The sequence below is a fragment of the Lethenteron reissneri genome, unplaced genomic scaffold (genome assembly GCF_015708825.2).
Source record: "Lethenteron reissneri isolate LAM-NWPU_2019-01 unplaced genomic scaffold, ASM1570882v1 scaffold_1638, whole genome shotgun sequence".
NCBI classification, from domain to species: domain Eukaryota; kingdom Metazoa; phylum Chordata; class Hyperoartia; order Petromyzontiformes; family Petromyzontidae; genus Lethenteron; species Lethenteron reissneri.
The window spans coordinates 1,737,482-1,765,463 of NW_026891375.1; the positions used below are offsets into that span (position 1 = coordinate 1,737,482).

General features: G+C 46.5%; 1 protein-coding gene across 2 annotated transcripts; it reads left to right on the forward strand.

Annotated features, from left to right (window-relative positions):
- Nucleotides 1-3,278: 3,278 nt before the first annotated feature.
- Nucleotides 3,279-27,743, forward strand: LOC133362914 (putative ferric-chelate reductase 1). 2 transcript variants are annotated; one of them, XM_061581893.1, is made up of 6 exons: nucleotides 3,279-3,749; nucleotides 5,396-5,505; nucleotides 6,244-6,356; nucleotides 26,262-26,329; nucleotides 27,477-27,490; nucleotides 27,557-27,743. In XM_061581893.1, exons 1-6 carry the CDS (start codon nucleotides 3,560-3,562, stop codon nucleotides 27,659-27,661), a joined length of 600 nt encoding a protein of 199 aa, XP_061437877.1. In that variant the 5' UTR covers nucleotides 3,279-3,559; the 3' UTR covers nucleotides 27,662-27,743. The 2 variants fall into 2 exon arrangements, with proteins under 2 accessions (XP_061437877.1, XP_061437876.1); XM_061581892.1 differs by having other exon boundaries at nucleotides 3,280-3,749; nucleotides 27,477-27,743.
- The last annotated feature ends 239 nt before the right edge of the window (nucleotides 27,744-27,982 follow it).

A 27,982-nucleotide genomic window follows, 5' to 3' on the forward strand; every position in this document is an offset into this window, starting at 1 on the left:
GGTGGCCACCCCATCAGGAATGGGTCATTTTGTCGGAGCACCTACAGCTAGCCCCGTAGAGCGAGTCCTCGTTTAACGCGCCCGTCGGAGTCGTAGCAGCAGTACGGTGGTAGATGCGCTCCTGAAAAGTGCCGCGTTAAGCGAAAACAAATTCCCATTAACATTGAACGCTATGGGAGCTTTTAATATTGATTGCTATGGGAGCCATTAACATTAATCGCTATGGGAGCCTTTTAACATTGAACGCTATGGGAGTCTTTAAAATTGAACGCTATGGGAGCCTTTAAAATTGATCGCTATGGGAGCCTTTAACATTGATCGCTATGGGAGCCTTTAACATTGATCGCTATGGGAGCCTTTAACATTGATCGCTATGGGAGCCTTTAACACTGAACGCTATGGGAGCCTTTAACACTGATCGCTATGGGAGCCTTTAACATTGATCGCTATGGGAGCCTTTAACATTGATCGCTATGGGAGCCTTTAACATTGAACGCTATGGGAGCCATTAACATTAATCGCTATGGGAGCCTTTAACATTGATCGCTATGGGAGCCTTTTAACATTGTTCGCTATGGGAGCCTTTAACATTGATCGCTATGGGAGCCTTTAACATTGATCGCTATGGGAGCCCTTAACATTGTTCGCTATGGGAGCCTTTAACATTGATCGCTATGGGAGCCTTTAACATTGATCGCTATGGGAGCCCTTAACATTGTTCGCTATGGGAGCCTTTAACATTGATCGCTATGGGAGCCTTTAACATTGATCGCTATGGGAGCCTTTAACACTGAACGCTATGGGAGCCTTTAACATTGAACGCTATGGGAGCCTTTAACACCGTACACACAGCGAATAGCAGCTCCTCCATCGTTCCCAGGGAGATGGGGCCAAGGGGTTGAAGTCGACGGCAAATGTCGGTGGTCCGTAGAATTTATTTAGGAGGGTAAAACGCATAAGCAGCAGGTCATTCCTGACATGCAATACTCTGGAGTCTACAAACTGAGTTGTACCTGCGGTAGCAGCTACATTGGGGAAATGAAACGACATATCTCGGACCGGGTACGCGAACACAAGGCAGATCTGAAACACGGCAGAACCAATACCTCTGCCGTAGCTGACCATTGTCATAACGCTGTGGGCTCGCATGATATTGTTTTTTTCCGAGACCAAGGTGCTCTGCAAGCCGTTGGGCTACCTTCAAAGATTTGTACATGAAGCCATCCAGATCTATAAACACAGAGATAATTTCAACTGGGAAGATGGATACGAATTGAGCAACCACTGGAAGGATGTTATCAACCAGGTAAAACCTGAACTGGTCGTGATTATTTCCAACTTTCTGAGTTACATTTCCAAGTGAAATGTCTTTACGTTGACAGACTATATCCCTCTGGCCAGCTCTCCCGTCGCCGCCGCAGATCTTACTCTGCCCCCCCCCCCCCATCTCTAGCCCTGCCCATGTATTCTACTCAAATAGTCAACATAACCTCGTGCCACAGCAGCTCTCTCGCCTACTTCAGCAGTTTTTTCTTGCCGTAGTTGTCCCACCTGATGACGATTGCTTGTGTTGCGATCGAAACGTCGTGATTTTTTTGATTTTATTTCTACCTACGTGATTTACCGAAAGAACGAAAGAGTACAGAAAAAAAACTATTGGACAAATTTGGTTAACACAAAAAAATGCAAAAAAAACGAGTTTGCTGCAAAAAAAAATAGAATCGTTGTTGTTTCTAAATGTTCTGCGCATCAAGCGGCAAGTGGCGGAGCAGAGCTGCCGTGAGCCGGACCTGCGCGGGTGGCAGTGCTTTTTATCAGAATCTCTATTTAGACTGCAGGAGGAATCCGATTAGCTATGAAGCTCTTTTCACAGATGTCCAGTAGGGGCGGGTCAAAACGTTACAATACAAAAACACGATAGGACTGCAAAGTACAAGAAAGGTAAATTAATCACTCTAACACCTACAAATAAACCAAAGTCATACCCACCCTACCAGACAAAGCCCACTGAGGTATTTTATTATTTTTCAAAAGCAAGCTGGGCAGAAATGAAGGCTCAACGAAGTGGCTGATCATTTGGACATTTGTTGCAGCAAAATAATCTAAACACTCGAAACGCATTTTCTAAATGTGGAGGGATAAACCGGAGGACGCGGAGAAACAACGCGACCACGGGGAGGACGTGCAAACTCCACATAGTCACAGGCGTCAGGGTCGGGATCGAACCCCCGACCTCCTACATACCATGCGAGGAGGATAGCATCTCGTCACAGTGGCGCAACTTCAATAAATAAAGTAGACAAGTTCAGCTTGCACCATCAGTTCCGACCCTTATACTCGAGAGATGAGCGGGGGAGGAGGAGGGGGGGACACCGCGGGGAGCAGACAAACACAAGGGGGACCACATTGGTCACGAGGGGCCACGTCGGCTCGGAAAAATTGTGCAACGTGGAACATTGCGCAATATTTCTTAATTCTGCTGAAGCACAAGGTGTAGTGGTCTCGTCGTTGCGCTGCCCGAGGGGACTCGAAGCAAACGTCGCAGCCCCGAATGACCCCTCCCCGAGCGAGAGGACGAACCTCGCGCAGCAGCGCGGTGTCGGTCAGAGGACCGCGACGCTGAGGAGATGTTGACTACCTCGCCTGGTATACAGGAAGTCGTGGGTTCCATCCCGGCCCTGACGATGCCTGTCGTACATTTAGTCACGTGCATTTTTCTCCCGCACCCCCAATTTTTTCTCTCTTAACATTTAGAAACATGCATTTAGTAAAGTCACGTAGAAGGGAAATAATGACGTTAGGAAAAACCGCCACTTTTTTCAAATTGTCTTGCTGTGGATTTCACAACTGATGATGATTGCTTGTGTTGCAGTCGAAACGTCGTGAGAATTTTTATTGGTTTATATTAATATTATTTTATTATTTCCCTTCTACGTGACTTTACTGAAAGAACCAAGAATATGAATCCCTGCAGTCACGAAAGCTTTAAATTAAAAAAATGCATTTAGTAGTAGCAAAGCCGCTATTTTCATTTTTAGCAGGTAAAAGCCCACAGAGCCATATACATAGCTCTAATTAAAAAGCGACTGGACATGACAAAAAGTGGCCAATCGTCACGCCGTGCGCTTCAGAAGAATTCAAAATATTGCAAAATTTCAATTGCGCAATTTTTCATCTAAATCGCTGTGGCACCGTTGACCAATGAGTGCCACCGTTTTTGTCCAATCCACACTGTGGCCCCTATACCCCCTCATCCCTCGATTGTATAAGAAGCCCTGGCGCCCACGCAGGTCCGGCTCACAGCACCTATGCTGCTCCACTCACCGTTTGCACGCAGAACATTCGCAAACACCAACAATTTTAACATTTGAACAAAAGACATTTTCATTATTTTGTGGTTGTGTGCTGTTAACCTACGCCGGCTTATATAAAAAACAATTGGCCCCATCATTTATTTTTGCTCAAAGTTTTTATGTTTTACTATCCGAAATAAATTAATATTGAACACTAATATTTGTAGTCGACTTAAACCCTGTGGCCTCGTCTCTCTCTGGGAATTATGGAGGCGCTGCTGGCTGTGTGGATGGTGGGGTTGGTGGGTCTGCACAGAGCTCAGGGCTACGATGATGGAGCACCAGCGGATGTCTGCACCACCATGCTTCCAGATCACGGCACCAACACACTGACCGGCACACCCTACTCCATCGTCACCAACAGCAGCACCTTCACCACTGGCACCAAGGTTAACGGTGAGTGAATGACCCCACCACCCACCACCACCCCGACACAACTCCCTCCGCTCGTCGACTGTACGTACGTTGAGCTTCTTTCACACCGAACGTAGCCAACCGTGCTAGTCGCAGGTGCGGATTCCTCCATCCCGTATCGCGGACTCAGTCGACAGGACTGACCGCTGCTCATCTGCACGGCGTTCAACCATCACGGATCGCTCACTCAGCTATATAGTCGCTTGGAAAACGAGCAGATGCTACTGTGTTGTACTCTACTTAATTACGACAAGGCACCCTCGATTAACGAAGATATTTGTTCGTAAGTCAAAACGTAATAGCGCTCCATATTTTAATTGCCACACGATCATTGCTATGCAATTTGTTACGGTTCAACAAAAAAAGGGAAGCAGTTAAACTAATGAGAAATATTGTACATTTGCACGTAACACTGTGAACAAAAATACTGCACAGTAAATAAAACACAAATTAAAGTAACATAACATAAAAAATCCGTTTATTTTAACTTACCTTGAGTCAGGATGCTGGTTTGCTTGTATGAAGGGACGCAATTAGTCACCAAAATTGCACTCACACAGGGCACGCGCACACACACAGGGCACGCGCACACAGACACACACACAGGGCATGCACCCACACACATAAACACACACAGGATACGTACGCACACTCCAACTATCCCCCACTTAGCTTTAACACACTTTTGGAGAGCAGCGCCTATGAAGGCCGGCACGGCACACGAGGGGTGAGTGGAAAGCACCACGCCCGGCTGCCTTCGTCTCCGTGGTGTAAATATTTACACACTGCACCAGGCACTCATTTGAGGCTGAGTCGACCTCGGGGAGGCCAAGGAGCGGTTCGGATAATCGCCACTGGTGTTGGTCGTGAGTGGAAATCGAACTCGGTTCGCCGGATTCATAGCGCAGCACGCTAACCAGTGCACCACCGCTCCCCATACACACACCGCTCTCTCTCACACACACACTTTCACACACACACCGCCTTCTCTCACACGCACAAACACTCCCAGCGCAAGTTTGACTGATGACATATCGCGCAGGATCGCTCCGCTGAACAAAATTGTTCCCGCAGTTCAGTTTGCAAGTGCGAGGTCGCGTTTTAAGTCGTCAAAATAAATATATTTCATGGAAGCTAGTTCGTAAGTCGGGTGTACGTAAATGCGGGTGTTCTTAAGTTGAGGACTGTTTATGTTTTGCGCATTTCATTTGAACCTGGGGGATGGTTGATATGCACTGTACGGACATCTGGTGCCAAGACTGTTGAATTTAAAAACTGCAGTGCTCTGCGTGTTATCCCCCCGACGACCCATTTGGGAGATACAAATTTGTGACGGACGGACTTTTGCAATTCATTATGAACATTGCGCTGACTGAAAAATGTCCGCGTGAAGTCTCCAGTGGCGAAGCCGACTTGTCCTCTAGAGCTCTGTCCGTCTTCAATTCAAGAGAGCGCTGGGCTGAAATTCACGGGTAATTTAAAACGAACCCGTTTGTCCACTTTTACTGTGGAGCCTTCCCGGCCACTGCTCGCGTCACGAAAGTGGTGAGAAGCGCGACAGCCGAGCTAAGGTGGGGGGGGGGCTGTGAGCGTCTCAGAAATTGTCGCCTCCTTGTGTCTGTCCACAGTCACCATCGTGGGCACCTTCAAGGGCTACTTCCTGCAAGCGCGAATACCCGACAACACGACCATCGTGGGCACATGGGACACCCCACCTACAGGCAACAAATTCGTACAGGTGACTCAGCCCTCGGTTGACATCATCCTCATAATCACGATCCATGGGCAGATAGTCCGTAGGTGTCCACTGCACATCTCGTCATTTGTTTCCACTTTCCTTTGCCTTGTGCAACATGCTCAAGTACATCTTGTTAGCACCAATCTCTTATGTCGTCGTCAAGCCATTCTCTGAGGCATTTCTCTAGTTCCGGTTCCTTCCATATTTCTGAACAACACTTTTAATTTTCATCCTACATGTTGTGTGCCAGTTTCCTTCTCATCACCGCCTGTATCATCCTCAGGTCGTCTCCTTCTACGTGCAACCTTGTTTTGTACTTCTACGTTGGTCACTCTTTAGGTCCTGCCATTACTCCTTTTGGTTCTTGATCATCACTCTTGGCGGATGTCGTTTAATCTGCCACGACCCGACAGCCAATTAGTGAGGTATGTCAAGTAAACAAAACATGGAAATTCGGCACGATTTGGATGGAATGTGGTGGGTGGTTAATGCCCAGGTTAAGGGATGTTTCAGGCTGGACATTGGCCCATTCTAAGCACGTAAAGCCCCTTTAATTCAAGGCGAGGCGAGGTACGGGGGATCAACACGGCTGGGGCATGTGGTCATCCTGTGCATGTTTCATTCATTGCCAACCCGGCCTGGGCTGTACAACGGCTAACAAAGGGCTCCATAGGCTCATTGGGTTAACTCCAGCTTCAATAACAATGTCCGATGTCGTTTTGTTTCTGTGTCTTGCAGTGCAATTCCGTGGCAAACGCCGCGGTGACGCACTCCACCAGCACCTCCAAGACGAACCTGAGCTTTTATTGGATCCCCCCGACTACAAGCCCTCCCAGCTCCGTAGTGTTTGTGTGAGTTCACCGTCACAGGGCACTCTTACACGCACATTCCACTTGATTATTATGGATATTAGTACTAATTACACGCCACAGTGGCTACGAGATGTTAACTACCTTCGCCTGGTACACATGAAGCTGTGGGTTCGAACCCGACCCTGACGCCTCTATATTTGGAGTGTACGTGTCTCTCTCCATGTAGTCATGTGGATTTTTTCTCTGGGTCCTCCGTTTTTTCCCTCCACATTTAGAATGGCCACATGTTTAGAGTATTTGGCTGCTATAAATTTTCACATCAGCCACTCCGATGAGCTATAATTTTTGGCCAGATCGTTTCTGCAAAATATCTATATAGCTTAATGGGTCTTACCTGGTAAAATAAAAAAAATATTATTGGTGTAAGGAATGCCTAGAGAACCCTATAAAGGGATACGGTGAGTCCTCGCTTAATGCGTGACGGTGTTCACACTACAACGCGTTTTTTCTATAATACGGTTCTTTCGTTTGGGAACGTTTATCTTGCCGTTATGTGATGTTATAACGAGGAACGTGCCCCATTATAACGCGGAACGTGTCTGTTTCAACGCGGAGACCGGTAGGGAAGACAAAGGGAGATTGGTGGAGAGGCCTTTAAGGTTCCAGAAAGGACAGAGAAGAAGATAAAAGGAGCGGGTAGAAGGGGTTCGGTGTGGTGCATTGTAACGGAGCGATTCCCTGAAGCGATATGCGCTGTGTTGAGGTGACAGAGTTCACGTTCAAAGGCTTACCTTGGACTGCAACTCTTTACTTTAATATTACTCCGCTTGTCTACCTGGGAGAGTCTCGCTGAATCTCAAGACCCTTTTCTCTGGAGGGTCCTGTCAAGGTGTCGCATCTGGGGGGTGCGATCCTACTGTACGTCATCTCTACTGAGTAATCTCCGGTTATTTGTTTTTTAAATTTCGGCGTTAATTGGCCACTAAGCAGTTGCATTGTCTTCTGATGGATGTCCTCTCCCCACGTGACGACTTTTGTTTACGTTTCCACATCGGCAACTCCATTGGGGAGTAGCCCCCCCTCCTTGTCTTTCTCCTCTCGTGAATCATAACTAGGGGGACAGTCTTCTTCTTGGTTCTTTCGGTAAAGTCACGTAGAAGGGAAGTAATAAAATAATAAAAATAAAACATAATAAAATAATTCTCACGACGTTTCGGCTACAACGTAAGCAGCCGTTCTCAGGTGAAGAATGAAACACCACCAAGCTTGGAGCGTATATTTAAGTTGGGTTAGAGGGGGGGAGGTGGGAAGAAGAGCGCCTTGACAAAATCATTTGCATATCAAGAGGAATTTAGCATATGGAAAATGCGTAGGAGGTGGGTGGGGGGGTTTCAAATTAATATTATGCCCGTGCATTATGCAGGATTAGCAGCATCAAAAGGAGGGGGAAGGGGGGTAGCATTAACAAAGGAAAGGAATGTTAATAGTATGTAGCTGCAGTTACTAAACAACCAAGTAAAAAAAACTAAAGTATAAACTACATAAACAACTAAAGTATAAACTACATAGCATCATCAGTATACTTACTATACTCTACAATAAGCTGAGTTACTAACAGTAAATAATACATTACAATTCTACATCGTAAAAATTATATAATACTAGCAGAAGTATCCGGCGTTGCCCGGGTGAAAAATATATTTCTTAATAAGCTTACATATATATACAAATACTCACCACTCACGCTCACCACTCACCCTCACCACTCACCCTCTCCCTCACCACTCACGCTTACCACTCACCCTCACCACCACCACTCACCCTCACTAATCACCCTCACCACTCCTCACTGCTCCCTAATCACCCTCACCACTCATCCTCACTACTCACCTTCACTCACCTTCACCACTGACCCTCACCACTCACCCTCACCACTCATCCCCACCACTCACCCCTAACCATTCACCCTCACTACTCACCATCACCACTTACCCTCACCACAAACCCTAACCACTCACCCTCCCCACTAACCCTCACCACTCACCCTCACCACTAACCCTCACCCTCACCACTCACCCTTACTACTCACCATTCAACCTCACCACTCACCCTCACCACTCACCCCTCACCATCACCACTCACCCTCACCACTCACCATCACCACTCACTCTCACTACTCACCATCACCACTCACCCTCACCATTCACCACTCACGCTCACCACTCACCACTCACCACCACCAATCACCCCTCACCACTAACCCTCATCACTCACCTTCACCACTGACCCTCACCACTCACCCTCACCACTCATCCCCACCACTCACCCCTAACCACTCACCCTCACTACTCACCATCACCACTTACCCTCACCACTCACCCTCACCACTAACCCTCACCACTCACCCTTACTACTCACCACTCAACCTCACCACTCTTCCTCACCACTCACCATCACCACTCACGCTCACCACTCACCTTGACCCCTCACCCTCACCACTCACCCTGCCTACTCACCACTCAACCTCACCACTCAACCTCACCACTGACCACTCACCCTTACCCTCACTACTCACCCTCACCACTCACCCTCACTACTCACCCCTAACCACTCACCCTCACTACTTACCCTCACCACTCATGCTCACCACTCACCCTTACTATTCACCACTCACCCTCAACATCAACACTCACCGTCACCACTCACCCTCACCACAAATCCTAACCACTCACCCTCAGCACTCACCCTCACCATTCACTCTCACCACACCCTCACCACTCACCCTTACCACTCACCCTTACCACTCACCCTCACCACTCACCGTTACTACTCACCACTCAACCTCACCACACACCTTCACCACTCACCCTCACCACTCACCCTTACTATTCACCACTCACCCTCAACATCAACACTCACCGTCACCACTCACCCTCACCACTCACCATCACCACAAATCCTAACCACTCACCCTCAGCACTCACCCTCCCCACTCACCACACACCCTCACCACTCACGCTCACCACTCAACCTCACCACTCAACCTCACCACACACCTTCACCACTCACCCTCACCACTCACCCTTACTATTCACCACTCACCCTCAACATCAACACTCACCACTAACCACTCACTGGTGATGGTACCTGCTATGACTACAGCAGTGCATATTGTGGTGGTACCTGGTATGATTACAGCAGTGCATACTGCTGTGGTGGGACCTGCTATGATTACAGCAGTGCATACTGACTGATGGTACCTGCTATGATTACAGCAGTGCATACCGACTGTGGTGGTACCTGCTATCACTACAGCAATGCATACTGTGTTGGTACCTATGATGACAGCAGTACATACCGAGTGTGGTGGTACCTGCTGTGATGACAGCAGTACATACCGAGTGTGGTAGTACATATATTACATACACAAATAGTTTAATGTACGTAAAAAGTATTTGTGTATGAATTTAACGTGTTTAGGAGAATAAAAACTGTAATACTAAATAAGCAATGGAACTGTGAACCCAAATGATGGACCACATAATAAGCCAGTGTGGTTTCCGTCTCTTCAATGTAGGAATAACAGGACTTGCATAAGCTCTCTCCTGAAGCCCTTTCGTTGCCAGCAGACCTGAACATTGACATTTAGCTCTCCAAAAGTGCCATACACAAGAAGACAAACAGAAACATGTATTTAATTGTAGTTAACATTTATTTAGTGCCTTTTTATACGGCTCTTGACTCAGGTTCAACCGCAAGAAACCAAAACATTAAAAAAGAACATCTTAAAGTGACGACGCGCGACAAAAACATCCAGGGAAAAACTGCAAAATCTTCCTGGAAAAACTCCGTGTATCAACGCTGCGCGCAAAAATCCCAGTGGGATGCAAGTCTAACAATAACAACCATACAACAATTTAGATTAAAGATATCAGGCTAACTCTGTACTACTACATAACATGTACATGCCTTGGTCTTTTATCGAATCCAATGAGTCGTAAGTAGATGGTCAATGGTAGAAAAACACGTATTTATTTGTACTATAGTAAGGCACTGCAAAAAACACAGACTATATAACTTGTAATAGGAAAAAGGGGGAAATGGGGAGAAGGGAAGTAGGGCAGGTAAGATCCTAGGCGAAGGAACAACAGCGCACGGGCGGTGCCGCAAACAACCGCTGACTGCAAGATCGCCGACAGGTAAAACTGCCACTTTTTGCTGACCAACACCCCCCTATCAAAGAGCTTCTTTGTAAACAATATTTCTGGTCCTGCCTGCTGGTGCAAAGTAATGTAAATAGTTTTCACTGCCTACACGAGAGCATCCAACATAAAGTTGGCCATGAGAAAAGCAGTGAGTTCCCAAATTCAGTCCCACCACTTTTAAAGATTGTCCTTGCGCCTTGTTAATGGACATGGCAAAGCTGAGCTGGATGGGGAATTGAAGCCTCTTAAATTCAAAGACTGTGTCATTAGGGATTATAGGTATGCGAGGGATAAAGACGTCCTCACCTTTAGAATTGCCTGTAATGATTGTAGCTTTGATAACATTACAATGTAATTCTGTAACAATTAACCTTGTGCCATTGCATAGTCTAGGTGGGTCCAAGTTTCTCAATAGCAAGACAGGTGCCCCCATTTTTAGTAGCAAGTTGTGTGGTGGTACACCCGGGAGCTGCAGAGAATTCAAGAATTCAACTGGATAGTGAACAATTTGATCATGGTCCAACACTGTGTCAATAGATTTGTAGGACTTGCTCTCTCCAGATAATTTCTGCAACAACATGGAATTTATTCTGTGAACGGCATCATTTTTTGGAGCCAAAATGGCCCTCTCCTCTAGCCAGACAACATCTTGAAAGTGTTGTTGCATGTTTGGGTACACTTTTTCCTCCAGTTCCTCTTCCGAAGTGGAAAGGATGCCTTTAGACATGGTGATAAGTCCATCTGTGCCGTCAGCAAGAATTATGCCATTTCCAATATCAAGGAGAGCTTCAGCAAAGTTTCCTGCCTCTTGGTCTCCATGGAGATATACATGCATGTTTGTAGTTAGTCTCAGTTTCATTACGTGCCTCCAGAGGAATGAAGACTTGATGCAGGCATTTAACTCATCAGCTTTGGTCCCTCGAAGTACCACAGGCAAGGTTTGTCGGAAGTCACCAGCCATAAGAAAAGTTACACCACCCATAATCCTGGAATTGTTGCGGAGGTCCTGCAAAGTTGTGTTGACAGCCTCAAATGCTCCCTTGTGGGACATGGTGCATTCATCCCACACTATTAATTCACAATTAACCAGGACTTGTGCAAGGGCAGTCCCCTTTGAAATATTACAAACGGGGTTTTCTTGTCGGGATAGATCTAATGGAAGCTTGAATGTGGAATGGGCAGTTCTTCCTCCAATAAGCAGAGTCGATGCAATCCCTGACGATGCCACAGCCAGAGCAATTTTCTGCCTCTGGCGAACCTTAGCCAGGAGCAGGTTGAGAAGAAAGGTCTTCCCAGTACCGCCAGGTGCATCAAGGAAAAACATGCCTCCATTTTTAGACTCAATGTCTTCCAAGATTTTCCTGTAGGCTTCTCTTTGTGCATCCATCAGCTTTGGTTCATTCTCCTCAATAAATTTAAGAAGCTCTAAACCATCATAGGATATTTCACGTACGATCTCTTGGGCAAGGGCATGCAGGTTGTCCCTGGAGGGTGTTGGTAGTCCGAAAGAGTTGAGGTCTTTACCACCAATGGAGCGAAGTTTGTCTTCAAGGAGGATGAGGGCCTGGTTAAAGATGACATCAGAAAAGGTCACCTCGAGGTTGGGACTTTCTTGTTGAGCTCTGTGGAGGATGTCCTCACTCATGCCCTCTTTGTATTTTTCCCAGAGTCCCATGGGGTTAGATGGGCTGCAAACTTGAAGAATTATGCAGAAGAGCAATCTGAGTTGAGAAGGGGACTGACTAACAGAAGCTTCTGTCATAGCTTTATCAAGATGCTGACCATCCTCAAGAATTCCACGAAGATTGCAAGCTTCCCTGTATGTTTCACAAACAACTCCTTCCACTGTTTTGAGGTCTTGGAAAGATTTAGGCCCTTTCACAACATGGAGAAGCATTCGCAGAAAGTAGCACTCCTGATTGTTGGGATGAACTGTGTAAACTCTTCCCAAGGCATCAGATTCACCGTCACCAGCACGTCGCTTCCATTTCTTTTGAGCAGTCCACGTATAGTAGGAGGGAACTTGATGGTAGAGCAGGTTGGCAGCAAATGGGTCACTTTGGCACAAAACAAAAAACGCCATCAGGGTTGTATCTTGTGGAGCCAGGGCCTGTTCTTGGGCATTTCCTTCGGTGAAGTAGATGCGTTGACCATTTTCGAGGTGAACTGCCAAATGGACCACTGTGGGGGAACGCTCATGGATGGGGAAGCCAAGAATTCTCCAAATGGCCTCATTGGTGCTGATGTATCTTCCTTTGACAAAAAGCTGAACTTCATCCACACTTTGCCCCTCTTTTTGTAAGGCAAATACGGCCATGTCAGACCCTTTGTTGATGTATTTGCAAACATATTTGATGGCTTTCACAGAATTGCAGAATTCCACATTAATGTGGGCCTCAAATATCTTGCAAAGAAGAGGGCAGTAGGGAACGATCCACTGGTTGTCAACCTTCATTTCAGAGTTAGTGCTAGGTCTGAGCTTTGTTTCAAATCCACCATCTTCTATATTTCTGCGACGATATAGAGGATAGCCATCATGCCCTGCCTGAGTTTCTTTCAAAAAGTTTCTTGGATACTTCTTGGTACACTTGCGGTCTTGCATTGGGCAGGGTCTTGATTCGGGTCGGGTAGCTCAGCACAGATGATTGAGTCAATGTCATTCGCATGAATTTTTTCCCTCATCCATAGCAATATGTGAGCATGAGGAAGACCACGTTTTTGCCACTCAATTGTGTGCAAGTTACATCTTGTCTTCCCAAAGACGCCACCTTCCTTTGCAATGATGTCATGTCTCTCTGTTGGCTTTTGGTTTTGATAAAGTTCAACCTGGATCTCCTTCTATTTTGGATTGCAAGTGAAGGTGATAAAGAGATCGGGCCTGCCAAATTGCCTGATATAGGTCATGGCATCTTGAGTCCTCTCGTGCATGTATATTGGGCCACCTGTGAAGGATGAAGGCAAGATAACTAATCTCCCCACATTCTGAACGTTTGCATCTCCGTCGGCATTGATAGCGTCCCTTAGATGAACATACTGTTCTACACGCAGGCGTTTTTGATTGAGTTGAATGTAAAGAAGGCGCTCACTCTCAATTTTGGCATACTCGTCAACAACATACTGGTGAAAGAGGTTGGCGCACCTCAATATGTGATTTCCGCCTTCCCTGTCCATGATCATGAAGGAATAGAAGTCCTTAGAGTAGACAGTTTTTCGAGGATGACTTTGTCCAGTTGCTTTTATAATTTGAGGAATCTGGATGTGGTACCCATCTTGCCCTTGCCACAGTATAATGGGGTATTGTAGGGCATCATATGCTCTGTTTGTCTCAGGAATTCGTTTGATGGTGTTGTCTTGGTATCGAAGCACAATGTCTCTCTTACCATGTTCTTCACCCACCATGAGAACAGCAACCTCACCACAAGTTGGGGCATTGAACCTCTGTGCATGCTCCCCGCTTGGGACCTTGGATGCACTGATTACAACCTGATAATCATTGGAGGTGACTTGTTGTGCTGCATGTTTGAAACTTGTAACCAATAAATTGTGTTGGTTGAGCATCCCTTGGAGGGAGAGGACAATTTCTAGTCTGGCACCAGGAACATTGCTGCATCGCTGGTTGCCTTGCTGACCTTCATCTCCCATGAAGTATATCTGAAGAAACTTTGGCTCTTCGCCAGTCAGTGGCTGAATGGATCCAATTCGATGATAGACTTGGCCTTGAACTTTGAATGTGGGCATAAATCCTGGCTCCACTATCTCCTTAGTCGCACCAAAAGAAGTCATTTGAAAGCAGGAATTGTACTTCCTGATGTTGGTCAGAAAGTGTTTAGACTCCGGGGTGTGACCAGATACCGAGGATTTGAGTGGCTCGGGGGGCGTCTGCACAAGGCAAAGTTTGACTTTTCCATCACTGCAGCACATTCCCTTGGATTCTCCTTTCCACTTTTTGGCACCACATTCTGCGCAAGTAATTGACATACAGCCTAATATCACCATGGATTGATAATCGATCTCTGGTTGGTAAATAAAAGCTGCTCTGTTCCAGTCCGGGTTATTTCTTCTTGTTCTCAATGCAGCCGCATCACGGACTTGCCTCTGGCGCACCATTTTATGATGTTGTGGTTCCTCAACCCGTGCCGCTGCAGTGACTGTGCGCTCCCTGGCTTGTCGAGATGCACGATGCTCAGGGTTTTCTTCAACCCGTGCCGCTGCAGTGACTGTGCGGTCCCTGACTTGTCGAGCTGCACGATGCTCAGGGTTTTCTTCAACCCGTGCCGCTGCAGTGACTGTGTGGTCCCTGACTTGTCGAGCTGCACGATGCTCAGGGTTTTCTTCAACCCGTGCCGCTGCAGTGACTGTGCGGTCCCTGACTTGTCGAGCTGCACGATGCTCAGGGTTTTCTTCAACCCGTGCCGCTGCAGTGACTGTGCGGTCCCTGACTTGTCGAGCTGCACGATGCTCAGGGTTTTCTTCAACCCGTGCCGCTGCAGTGACTGTGCGGTCCCTGACTTGTCGAGCTGCACGATGCTCAGGGTTTTCTTCAACCCGTGCCGCTGCAGTGACTGTGCGGTCCCTGACTTGTCGAGATGCACGATGCTCAGGGTTTTCTTCAACCCGTGCCGCTGCAGTGGCTGTGCGGTCCCTGACTTGTCGAGATGCACGATGCTCAAGGTTTTCTTCAACCCGTGCCGCTGCAGTGGCTATGCGGTCTCTGGATTGCCGATATGCACGCTGTTCAGGATTTTCTTTAGTCCGTGCTGCTGCAGTCCATGTGCGGTTTCTGGCTTGTCGAGATGTACCCTGTTCAGGATTGACTTCAGCTTGGGTTGCTGCAGTGGCTGTGCAGTCAGTCGTTTGTTTTAGTGCACGCTGCTCTTCAGTTTCCTCAGCCTGTGCTACTGAGACACCTTCGTTGTTTGTTTGAGAAAGTTGCTGCTCCTGCGTTGTTTGTTTTGCGTGGTACAGCGCCACTCTCTTCGGGTGTTTTTTTTTCTTGGAGAGGCTTGATTTTTTTCTTTTTGGCATTTTTGCCGCGAAGAAAAACCTCACTCCCATCACCACTCAGCAAGCTTGTTAGCGTAATAGGCCTGGCCTATCTCTCTCCTCCTGTGATCTTTATTTCCAAGTTTTTTTTAGAGGAGCATTCATGTATCTGTAATTATGAGATGCACACCAACGAAATTTTATAAAGCATAAAAATGTGACTCCTATCATTTTACCAACATAACAATATAATAACCTCAGGACTATATCTAAAAGAATATTATGAACTTATCAAACTATAAGTTGATAATGAATGAAGTAGAATCATGAGGGTTTTTCCGGCAGGTTGTTTTTCAACTTTGCCAAGAAATAGTTTCAAACGAAATAAATAATGAAAAGGAAAAAAAGTATCATACCTGAAAATATGAGCAGATGCACAGCAATCAAAGCCAATTCACATCACCGCACTGATCAACCACTGTACGGGATAGATTGCAAATATTCTAGAACCATGACGAAAATATGTAATGTCTTAAATGATAAAAATCGTGTTTCAATATCAAACTCTTAACTCTGAATATATTTGCCATCATAAAAATTCATCAGAAAAATAACATTGCTTAATCCCTGTCAGTTAATATAAACATTGCAATAACATACATTTTAAAAGGTAGTAGTTATCTATGTTTTAAAGATGCTGTAAATCTGTGTGTTGCCTGTAATGTCCACCCTAATTCTCAATAATGATAAGACCTGCTGATCAGATGCAATACACAGTCTACATATCACATCTAAAAGATGTAAAATATAATAAACATCTCAAAAATGTAACATTTAGCAAAACTATCTTCTAGAAACATGTAGAGTATTTTCAAAACACTCTATAAAAGTCAAGCACTGATAACAAAGCACAAATGAAGTAATATATGAACGCAAAATATGAGCCTACAATATTGTAAAAATAACATATTTAGCAATGAATGATAAACTTTTTTTATATCTGAATGAAAACAAACTCTTCCACAAATAATAATGTAATTGTGCTCTCTCCATCAGCTCAATGTTGAAATTAAAGCTGCAGGACGGCCATTTAGTAATGGTTAATTTCGCAAAAACATTATAACGAAATAAAGCACTAAATGTAATCAAATATCATGAAAAAAACGTCCTATTTCGAATCACTATAACATATAAATCACCCTCACAGTACTATATAAAAAATATAAACCTGACCCATGCAAACCCAACAAGTTAAATGCAATTGTTAATAATAAAAAAAGAATGTAAAACATATTTAAACCACCATTTTGTTTTATAAATTTGCCGCGAGCAAAAGGATGAAATAAAAAAATCAAACTCATAAATAAAAACGTTTCTTACCTGTAAATGTGTAGATGGACAGCAATCAAACGGAATGAACATCACCTAATGGCTCAATTCCTGTATGGACAGGATTGATTGGAAGTGTTAATATTAGATATTAATCAAATTAGAAAAAGTGTATAAAATATCAAACTCTTAAATGTGAATATATTTACTATCATGAAACATAGTTTAATCCCTAGCAGTGAATATAAAAGAACAGATAAACTATTTAGAAAATTTAATCATTTACCTGTTTTTAAGGAGCTGTAAATCTGTCTCACCTATACAGTGTCCAGCGGAATGTCAAAAATTATAACACTTAGGCATCATAATGCACATTAAACGTATAACATCGGAAAGATTTAACATTTAAAAAAATCTCCGAAAAATGAAACATTTAACCAAAATATGTAATAGAAATATATAGAGTATTAATACTAAATGCTCGTCAGCCACTGCGATAATACAGTATAAATAAAATATTGAAATATTGCAAGATATTCTAATCAAATTATGGTAATATACCATCAATTAGGCAAATAACAAAAATGACCATGAAGATATTAAGCAACCATTCTTTCTTATATGTGAATGCAATGCAAACAATGTCTACAAAAAAAAACTCAAAATTCTCAAAAAACTAATTTATAGTCCATGGTGAAGGCAAAATATAGTTATTTTAAAAGAGAAGTAGTTAAATATCACATTTATAAGTGTGAATAAACACTGTATAATCTTGATGTGAAGCTTTCGTGACTGCAGGAATCCATACTCTTTGATTCTTTCTGTAAAGTAACGTATTTAGAACTAAAATAATTAGTAAAAAAAAGTATAAATACTGTATTAAAAAAAATTTTAGTCCCTGGTGGCGATGTTTACTACACATCGACGCCACCGTGGCGACGCTCACCTCGCCCACGCCCGCTTGGACGATTTTCACCCGGCACCCGGCGCGCTTCCTCCAGGCAGCTCCTCTGCAAGAAAGGCGGCACACAGAGCACGCGCCCATCGCGTCGGGACGTCATTAACACGCACGCACACCGCGCTGCTGCATGCGTGGTGTGTATATAGAGCGGGTAGTGTGGCGGTTAGCGCGCTGCGCAACGAACCCGGCTACCCGGGTTCGATTCCCACTCACGGCAGACACTGGTGACGAATATTTGAACCGGCCCTGGGCCTCCCCTAGGTCGATTCAGCCTCAAATGGGGTAGCTGGTGCGGGGTGTTGGTCGTGAGCGGGAATGGAACTGGGGTCGACAGGTTCGTAGTGCAGTGCCGTTACGGGTACACTACCAACACACGCACACGGACTGACACACATACATGGACTCACAAACACACACGCTTGGACGTACACACCTAAAAAAAAATCTTAAAACAAACCTTATTTAGTTTTTGTGACACGGACAGTGATAAAATTTTTAATGGTAAATATTAATTTTTTTTTACCAAAAAGTACACATTTGTTAGTCCTTGGGTAGTAAGTGTTACTTTCTATGCGCTGACATCTCAAAAGTTAAAAAGGGCTAAAATTCCCCTCAAACTTAGTTTTTGTGACACGGACAGTGATCAAAATTTTATTCGTAAATATTTTAAAAAATGTTACCAAAAAGTACACATTTGTTAGTTCCTGGGTAGTGTTACTTTCTATGCGCTGACATTTAAAAAGTTATAAATGGGCGAAAATTCTCCTCAAACTTAGTTTTTGTGACACAAACAGTGATAAAATTTTAATCGTAAATATTTACAATTTATTTACCAACAAGTACACATTTGTTAGTCCCTGGGTATTAAGCTTTACACACACACTTGGACTTACACACCTAAAAAAAATGCTTAAAACAAACTGAAAGGATTGTACTTGTTTCTATTTACGTGACATTACCGAAAGAGGCAAATATAAAATGAAAGCAAACCTGTTTTAAATAATAAATTAAGTACGATAATACATTATCCGCCATTTTGATTTTTAAATTTTCCGCGAGCGAAAGTGTGAAATAAAAAGTTACTCATATTAATAAACTTATGTTACCTGTAACTGTCCAAATTCACACAAATAAACCCGAATCAACAAAACTCACTGACCAACCCTCGCAAGGAGGAGGGAAGTGTGAATAAACTGGAGCGAAAAAGAAAGAGAATTATTTATAATTTATAAAAAAAAACTCTTAAAAGATCAAATTTTGTATCGATAATAAACACTGCAACAGAAAAGTGATTAGTGTTTTAGTCCCTGGGTAGTCAGGGTTAATTTATACATGCTTATGCCTCAAAAGTACCAAAATACTATAATTCCCCTCAAACGTAGCTTTTGTGACAAGGACAGTGATATTTAGAAATACTGTATAGCTATTTTCAATGATAAAACGCGGTGTGCATGTGTCATTCCTTCACGTAAAGTCCTGGTCACAAAAGCAAAGTTTGTGGGGAATTATAGCCTTTTTTGAACTTTTGAGGCATAAGCACGTAAAAGGTCACCTTTATTACCCAGGGGAAAAAATCGTGTTACATCGTGTACGATCATCAAACATTGCTCAACCTCTATCATCTTCTTACCTAATAATTCAGAGTAAGAAAAAGTAGTACTGTAAACAGTAATATCTAGCTATGTTTTAACGGAGCTGTTGTAGTGACATAGAACGGTCACTACTGTGTCGGCCCGTACGAGGGCTGGGGGCCCCAAAGGGGGTGCCTGGGGGGTCACGTGGTGGAAGGATCCGGACCTTCCCAGAGGTGGGGGAAGGGAGGCGTGGCCTGGGAAGTGAGGCGTGGCCTGGGAAGGGAGGCGTGGCCTGGGCGGAGCCGGCCACGCCAGAGAGGAGATATAAGCGTGGTGTGAACGCAGAGCAGGGCTGTTGTACTGTACTCCGAAGAGTGAAGACACCATCGGTCGTCAAGTCCCGAGTCGTCGTCCTGGGCCAGGCAGGCTGTTGCCTGCCTGGTCCAGTCTGTGTCACGTTCCAGAGTGTTAGTGAGTTGAGGAAGGTGGTCACCACCTCATGTACCGTGTTATATTAATTACCGTTTAATAAATAGTGTTGCCTCCAAGCTGCGTGTGTGTGCACCTAATTTGAACCCACTACATTTGGCGTCAGAAGTTGTGGAAAAATAAATATTGCTAGGTGTTATCCTAGGGAAGTAAAATGGGCACACGAAAAACAAATACAAAACTCATCTGGACGTCTTCGTACGACGGGGATGGTGTGACGACCGTCCTTCGGACAGCCCCGGGGATGGCAGCCCCGGTGACAGAGAGAGAAAGAGATGGCACTGCACGCGGAGCGGCGGGACTTGCATCACACTGCTGTTTCGCCGCCATCGGGAACGGAGCGACGGAGCCGCGGCGAGAGGACACCATCGTCGCTGCGGGGGCTGGCGGGGGAGGCCCGGGCATGCGGGCCACGCGGTGGGCCCGCCATTTCGGCGGCTGGTCGGAGCGCTGTTCCCGCCAAAACGCCGTTCCCGCCATTTCGGCGGCTGGTCGGGGCGCTGTTCCCGCCAAAACGCCGCTCCTGCTGCCGAAATGCCGCTCTCGCCGACATCAACGCCTGCAGAGGGGGAGTTCCAGCCTTCTGCTCGAGCGCGAGAGGTGGATGGGTTCGCAAGAGCAGGCCGTGTTCACCATGAAAGATTCTTCGGGCCGTCCCAGTGCTCCACCTTGCCGCCCTCCGCTATGCACAGTTTTCAAGGCGAGTCGTGACATGACAAGCACCCGGCCCCAAGAAAAATAATAATAATCTTCACCCATCTTGCGTGTGCCGGGTTGTGATCGCGTGTGTTTTTTTTAACTCGCTGGGTTGCGGAGCGTGTTCGTCCGGTTGTGTGCGTGATAAATTGACGCGGCGTCCTTGCAGGGTGTCTGCTTGTAACAATGGTTGTTGTTAATTACGGCGTCGAGATCGTTATCTTCAGGGTGTAGTTAATGATTAATTCGTTGTTGGGTGTCCCGAGCTCCTTTGATATCCTGTAGGTTGCCGTGTTAATGACTCGTGTTGTTACATCGTTGTGTTGCGAAATCGCCATTGTTATTGTGTATACTGTATGGAGTTTCGCTCGTGATTGTCACGTGTAACTGTAAGAAACTTTGATCGTCATTGTTGCCAAGGTACAGACCGTATGGAGCTTTGCTTAGAATTGTTAACAGTGTATGGAATGTTGGGTACTTGCTTGTGATTATTTACTATGTACGGATTGTCTGGAGTATTGATTGTGTGTGTTGCCATGTGGGGACTGGATGGAACATTGCGCCAAATGATTGACTGTATGAACTTCGTATACTGCATATACTGTATTAATCAATTCGGCGATTCTTGGGGTTTGTGTATAGTTTTTTTTGCTCTCAAAATTCGAATGCCCTGAGTCCCATGGTTAATGTTGAAGGGGATTTTGAAATGACAGGTTCGGTTTGTTTCAAACTCACTGGTTGGTTCCTGTCCGTTGTTGCACAGATGATGTCTTTTGTGCGGGAATGCTCCTTGTGTTCTACATGGATCGGGGGTGCGTTTCCGTTAATTGCCGTCAAATTGCGTTGCTCTCTCCACTCGGTTGGTACAGCTGCATGCTGCAATGCGAGTCTCGGAGATGATGTGTACGGATACGGGATGTGAGGTGTATTGTTGTGATCATTGAATATTCGGGATCGTCACAAATTGTGCGTACCTGTTCGGCATTGGATCAGTTCTGTGGGGGATCATAATTCAAATTGTATGTGTTGTGATGGTGTTAAATTGCGATGGTGACATGCTGCCAGGGATTTGGAATTGTGGTGCTGGCTGTCACTTATCTTGGGGCGCAGATCCTGACCAGGATGGCCCAGTGAGTGTTGTGTGTCTAACATGAACGTTGTGGTCCCGTCATGCTATGGCTGACGGCTTGACCTGACAGCCCGGAGATTGAAACACTCCGTGGTATGTCTAGCCTAGTGGGCTGTGCGCTCACAGGGCTCGGAGAGTGTGGTCCCGTCATGCAATGGCTGACGGCTTGACCTGACAGCCCGGAGATTGAAACACTCCGTGGCATGTCTAGCCTAGTGGGCTGTGTGCTCACATGGCTCGGAGAGTGTGGTCCCGTCATGCTATGGCTGACAGCTTGACCTGACGGCTCGGAGGTTGAGACCCTCTGAGGCGCGTTGAAACAGTGGGCTGGAGATTCGTAAGGTTCAGGTGTAGTTGTCCTGTTACGTTGGAACTGTATCCCTCAGTTGTTAGGGTGCATGTTGTGCAGTGAGTGAACGATGGGTCGTCTCAGCTCGGTCGGTACAGCTATATGCTTCGATGCGAGTCTTGGAGAGAGACTGGGTCATCTCAGCTCGGTCGGTACAGCTATATGCTGCGATGCGAGTCTTGGAGAGAGACTGGGTTAAAATCCCACCGATATGGCCGACGCGTGCTGCTGGTTGTGACGCCGCGTCGGAAAGGCGGTGGGGTGGTAACATGGAAATTCCCCCCCCGATATGGCCGACGTGTGCTACTGGTTGTGACGCCGCGTCGGAAAGGCGGTGGGGTGGTAACATGGAAATCCCCCCTCCGATATGGCCGACGCGTGCTACTGGTTGTGACGCCACGTCGGAAAGGCGGGGGGGTGCTAACGGGTGACTGTCATTGCATGCGTGATTCTAACGGGGGGGGGGGGGGGGCTGTGCTGGAGCGTAAGTGGGTTAGCCGGTTTTCATGTATATTTGTTGTTAATTCCCCGTTTTCTATGCGGTTCCCTTTAACCCTCGTCGATTCTGTATATATTACGTGATTGTATTTCTTATCGGTCGCCGGTCATTTATTGATGTTGCTGGTTCGGAGGCACACCTTTTCGATGTTTCACAGTTGTGTTACAGCCGGGACGGCTGTGTGTTTATACAGGGGGGGGTGATGTAGTGACATAGAACGGTCACTACTGTGTCGGCCCGTACGAGGGCTGGGGGCCCCAAAGGGGGTGCCTGGGGGGTCACGTGGTGGAAGGATCCGGACCTTCCCAGAGGTGGGGGAAGGGAGGCGTGGCCTGGGAAGTGAGGCGTGGCCTGGGAAGGGAGGCGTGGCCTGGGCGGAGCCGGCCACGCCAGAGAGGAGATATAAGCGTGGTGTGAACGCAGAGCAGGGCTGTTGTACTGTACTCCGAAGAGTGAAGACACCATCGGTCGTCAAGTCCCGAGTCGTCGTCCTGGGCCAGGCAGGCTGTTGCCTGCCTGGTCCAGTCTGTGTCACGTTCCAGAGTGTTAGTGAGTTGAGGAAGGTGGTCACCACCTCATGTACCGTGTTATATTAATTACCGTTTAATAAATAGTGTTGCCTCCAAGCTGCGTGTGTGTGCACCTAATTTGAACCCACTACACTGTTAATAAGCGCGACTCACCTTGTAAGCTTGTCCACGGAATGAAAATCCCCCTCCCCTTCCACCGACGGCGCGTGTGTGCGTTGCCAGGGGCAACCCCCGGTCAGCGTTTCGCGCATGCGCAAATGTCGCGCGTGGAGCGGCAGGGGAAAATAAATAATGTTGAATATCATTTAATCGATAATTAAACCACTTTAAAGGTGACGGATGAAAAACGGACATGCCTATTCCCACCGCGGGGCAAGGGACGTGCCTCTTGGGCAACGCTGGGTATATCGAGTTTATACCACAAAGTCGTCGCCTGAGACGCGTGGGGTGTCGAGGCCTAGTACCGTGCAGAGCCTCCGGCCTCGCCTAGATTGCCCACCCGGCCGAGGCTGGGTGCTGTGGCCGTCACCCCCCCCCCCCCCGCGCTACAATAATACTGTCTAATCGCTATTATTTTATTATCTACCGACTCTATGATAGTGATTGCACACATTGGGGTGGGTGGGGAGTGAAGAGGACGTGAAACTTTGATGAATTTACCTCAGCGTCGCGTGTTAATGCGTGCGCATATTTTAACGGGAATTAAAAATGGCGTCCACCTCGAAGCGGCGTTGCTAACCGTTGCCAGGGGCCAACCGCCCGTTGCCAGGGGCAACCGCCTTCACTCATGCGCAACGGCGTGCTTCGTTACGTGCTGGTCGGCAATAATAAATAAATAAAGATAAATCGCACTAAATCGATAATCGGTCCGATTTAAAGTTTAGAGACGAAAAATCGGAAATGCCTAAGTTTACCGCGGGGCCGGGGGCGTGCCCACCTGCAAAATTTAATCTCGGCGAACCCCACGGTCCGAGAGCTAAATCCCCCGGAAGGGAGCGTACGCAGACGGACAGACAGACAGACAGACAGACAGACGGACAGACAGACAGACGGACAGACAGACAAAAAGTGACGTTTATAGGTAAGATGCTTCCATCTAAACTTTATTCTCTTACATCACACGAGTCTACACCGTACTATATACTGCCATAGACAAACCCAACATTAAATTATATACTGTATTGCTATAAACCACCCTATACCTTATACATTTTAATATAACACTATGTATTATTCTACCCACCCTAATGTGTATCACACCGCTATATGTTTACTATACAATTACGATACTATATATTACTTTGTACATTGTATTAAGCCTATAAATGTTATACTATTTGTTATTATACACTGTACCATTGACCGTCGTGTCAATGGGCGAGTCGTGGGGGAAAACTTGCAGTGGAGCAAAGGATCCATTCCCTGCGGAGAATACAATGCCAGTGAGTGGAACGCGGTCTGAAAGTCACCGTAAACGTGAACACAATCAGTTAAGATCCGAAATGGTTTATTACGTCCTTCCAATGATTGCTAAGCCAGAATCCATCTTCTCGGTTGAAATTGTCTCTGTGTTTGTATACGTGGATCGCCTCATGAACGAATCTCTCATGATAGCCAGATGGCTTGCAGAGAACCTCTGTCTTGGAGAAGTCAATGTCATGTGAGCCCACTGAGTTGTAGCAGTGATCTGCCACGGCTGAGGTGTTTGTCCTACCGTGTTTCAGGTCTGCTTTATGTTCACGGATGCGGTCCGAGACATGTAGTTTGGTTTCTCCAATGTAACTGCTACCACAGAGGCAACTTAGTTTCTAAACGCCAGGGTACTGTATGTCTGGAACCACATCTTTTACAAACGGGACCAGATCACGGATTTTATGTACTGTGTTGAATCGGACCTGGATCTTGTGTTTAATCAGGATTTTGGAGATCTTTTTGTGACCCCAGCAATGTAGGGTAAGTTGATTGTCTTGAAAGGCTCCTCAACAGGATCCTTCTTGATGGTTGGAGTGATGGCTTTGCGGATTGTGTAGTTGGAGTAACCATTAGCCTTAAGAGCTTGGCGTACGTGTTTGAGTTCACTGGCAATGTGTTCCTGGTCGGAGATGCATTGGGCTCTATGGTATAGAGTCTTGATGAGGGAATTCTTCTGGGATGGATGGTGGTGGGAATCCGGTTTTAGGTAAGCATTCGTATGGGTGGCTTTCCTGTAGACAGAGCAGCTCATTGAACCATCAGGTCTCCTTTTAATTAGGACATCCAAAAAGGGTAGCTTGCCATCTTTTCGACTTCCATGGTGAATCTGATGGCTGGGTGTATGGAATTGATGTGGTCGAGAAATTGGTCTAGAGCAGGCCGGCCATGTGGCCAGATGACAAAAGTGTCGTCTACGTACCTCTTCCATAAGGTCGTGCGTAGAGTGGCAGTCTGGATGGCGTCAGTCTCAAATTTCTCCATGAAGATGTTGGCTACAACCGGAGATAGGGGGGAGCCCATTGGGGTGCCCTCAGTTTGCTTGTAGAAAGTTCCATTCCAGGTGAAGTATGTATTGGTTAAGCAGTGTCTCACCAGGGGGGGTACCCCAGCATTCAGTCCTTGGTGAACCAAGTCTTCAATGGTTGCGATGGTGTCAGGTACAGGAACTTTGGTGAATAAGGAAACCACATCAAAACTGACAAGCAGGTCGTCTGGGGACAGGGCAATCCCCTTGATTGTCGATACCAGGTCAGTAGAGTTTAGTACCGCAGAGGTGATTTTTCCAGTGAAAGGCCGTAGGATTTCAGACAAAAAACGAGCCAATTTATAGGTGGGGGAGTTGATAGTAGAAACAATGGGACGTAGAGGTGTGTCTTCTTTATGACAGGTTGGCTAAATAAATACACAATAAACAAAATATATTTCTGAGACCAGAGGTTATATCAAAGGGTTCTTCCGAGGGGCGTTTGAGTGCCAGCAATCATGGCCAGACACGCTCCCTATCACCCTCCATGTCACGCAACACCTCAGCTCAGTCCCTCAGCACGGAGTCCACCCCAACATCTCATTTGTGGGAGTGGCCTGCTGTGCACGTGAGCAATTACAGCAACACATAGCAGCAGTGCACAATTGTGCGTATGATTCATTACGTGTAAGCTCACACTGACGACTCTGTAGAGGCGAGGCCTCAAGTTGTTACACGCCTGACCTGTGTGTCCACCCCACAGAGCGACCGTGGTCAAGACGAAACAGGAATGGCAAATTAACGTGCAGTCGGCGAAGGTCAATGCCTCAGGTGAGTTCACGAGCGCAGTGGTGGTCCACCCAGAAGTGGCTGGGGCTGATTTCCCACTCGGGTGCCTTTCCGTGTGTCGGTCTGTATCTTCCTCTCCTGCATGGGTTTCCTCTGAGTTCTCCGTTATCTTCCAAATTGACTGGTATTGGTCAAGCATCTCAATGCGGAAAGAAAATTACCTGCAACACATCCCGCTCCTCAATGAAAAACATCCGCCATATAGCCTTAACAGACTGGTGGGGCAAGTGCTGTTAGCGAGTAGTAACACCTCTGATGGCCGGCACCGTGGCACACAAGGGAGTGGGTGGCCAGAACCACACCCGGTCGCTTATGTTTCCCTAGCTGCAATGTTTTCACACAACACCAGGTACTCATTTGAGGCTGAGTCGACCTCGGGAGGCTCAGGAGCAATTCAGATAAACGTCACCAGTTTTGATGGCCGTGAGCAGGAAAAAAACTCGAGTCGCCAGGTTCGTAGCGCATCACGCTAAACGCCAAATACCGCTCCCCCAAATCATAAACTACCGTGAGAGGCAGCGCCTCCCTTCACGCGAGCCTTTTGATGCAAGTATGGCGCAAATACCGAATTAACACCATTATATTAACGATCGCATGGCAACCGCCTTTGGGTAGCGCTCGTGACCTTTGAAAAGCACCCAGAGACCTGCTCCATGCCAAAGCTTACAAATCTCCTTACGAACGTACGTCAGCGACAAAACCTTGTGCTCACGTGTGTGTGAGCAAACCGGAGGACCCGGGGATAAACCCTACATGTGTACGCAGGGGACAACCATACAGATGGGCCAGATGGGTAATACTGCAGTCCGCACCTTGCTGTGCCACCTTCTCCTGGAGAGCCAGGGATACGAGGCACCTTGTCAACGCCCACGCGAAGGGAGTTTTACAATGACTGTGTGTGATCCCGCATCTCCAATTATCATGGTTGGATACGTATGGTGTGAAAGAAGTTCAACACAGACACACATAATCCAACACAGCGCTGGTTCACAGGCGTACATAGCCACGATACCAGGCCTTGGAAAGTGGTGCATTAGGCATCACGTGCTAACATACCTTCTTCTGTTATGTGTGAAAAAGGGGAGAATTAAACTTACAAAAATCTCCTATTCCCTTGTGTGTGCTGCAGGTTATGTAGCCACAACCAAGGCACCAGCTAAGACCACAACGAAGTCACCAGTTAAGACCACAGTCAAGCCATCACCTAAGACCACGGCCAAGCCAGGCAACTCTGCCGGGCGTTCGGCCCTCGCCATGTCTGGGCTCTCCCTGGGCGCGCTGCTCGTGGTCGTCACAGCCGCGTGCTGCCGTTGATTCCACCGGCGAAGTCACGGAGTCCCTTCACTGCGTGCAGCGGTCCGGAGTGGTGGAGTGGTGACGGAATGTTGGTGGGGTCGTGGGGTGGGCGGGGAGGGGGGGGCATTCCACCAATGCCGTCCATTTGTGGGTGCTGAGGGAAGGTGTTGTCTGGGTTACATCTTAATCATTAAACAATATTCTAAAATTAATCATTGTCCTCGTCGTCATTGTCTATGCCAGTTGTTCTCAACCTTGTGTTGCTGCTACTGTTACCCTAATTATTTAATTTTGTTTCAACCAAGTACCTTGCCCGATCCAACACGGGTTTGAGATATA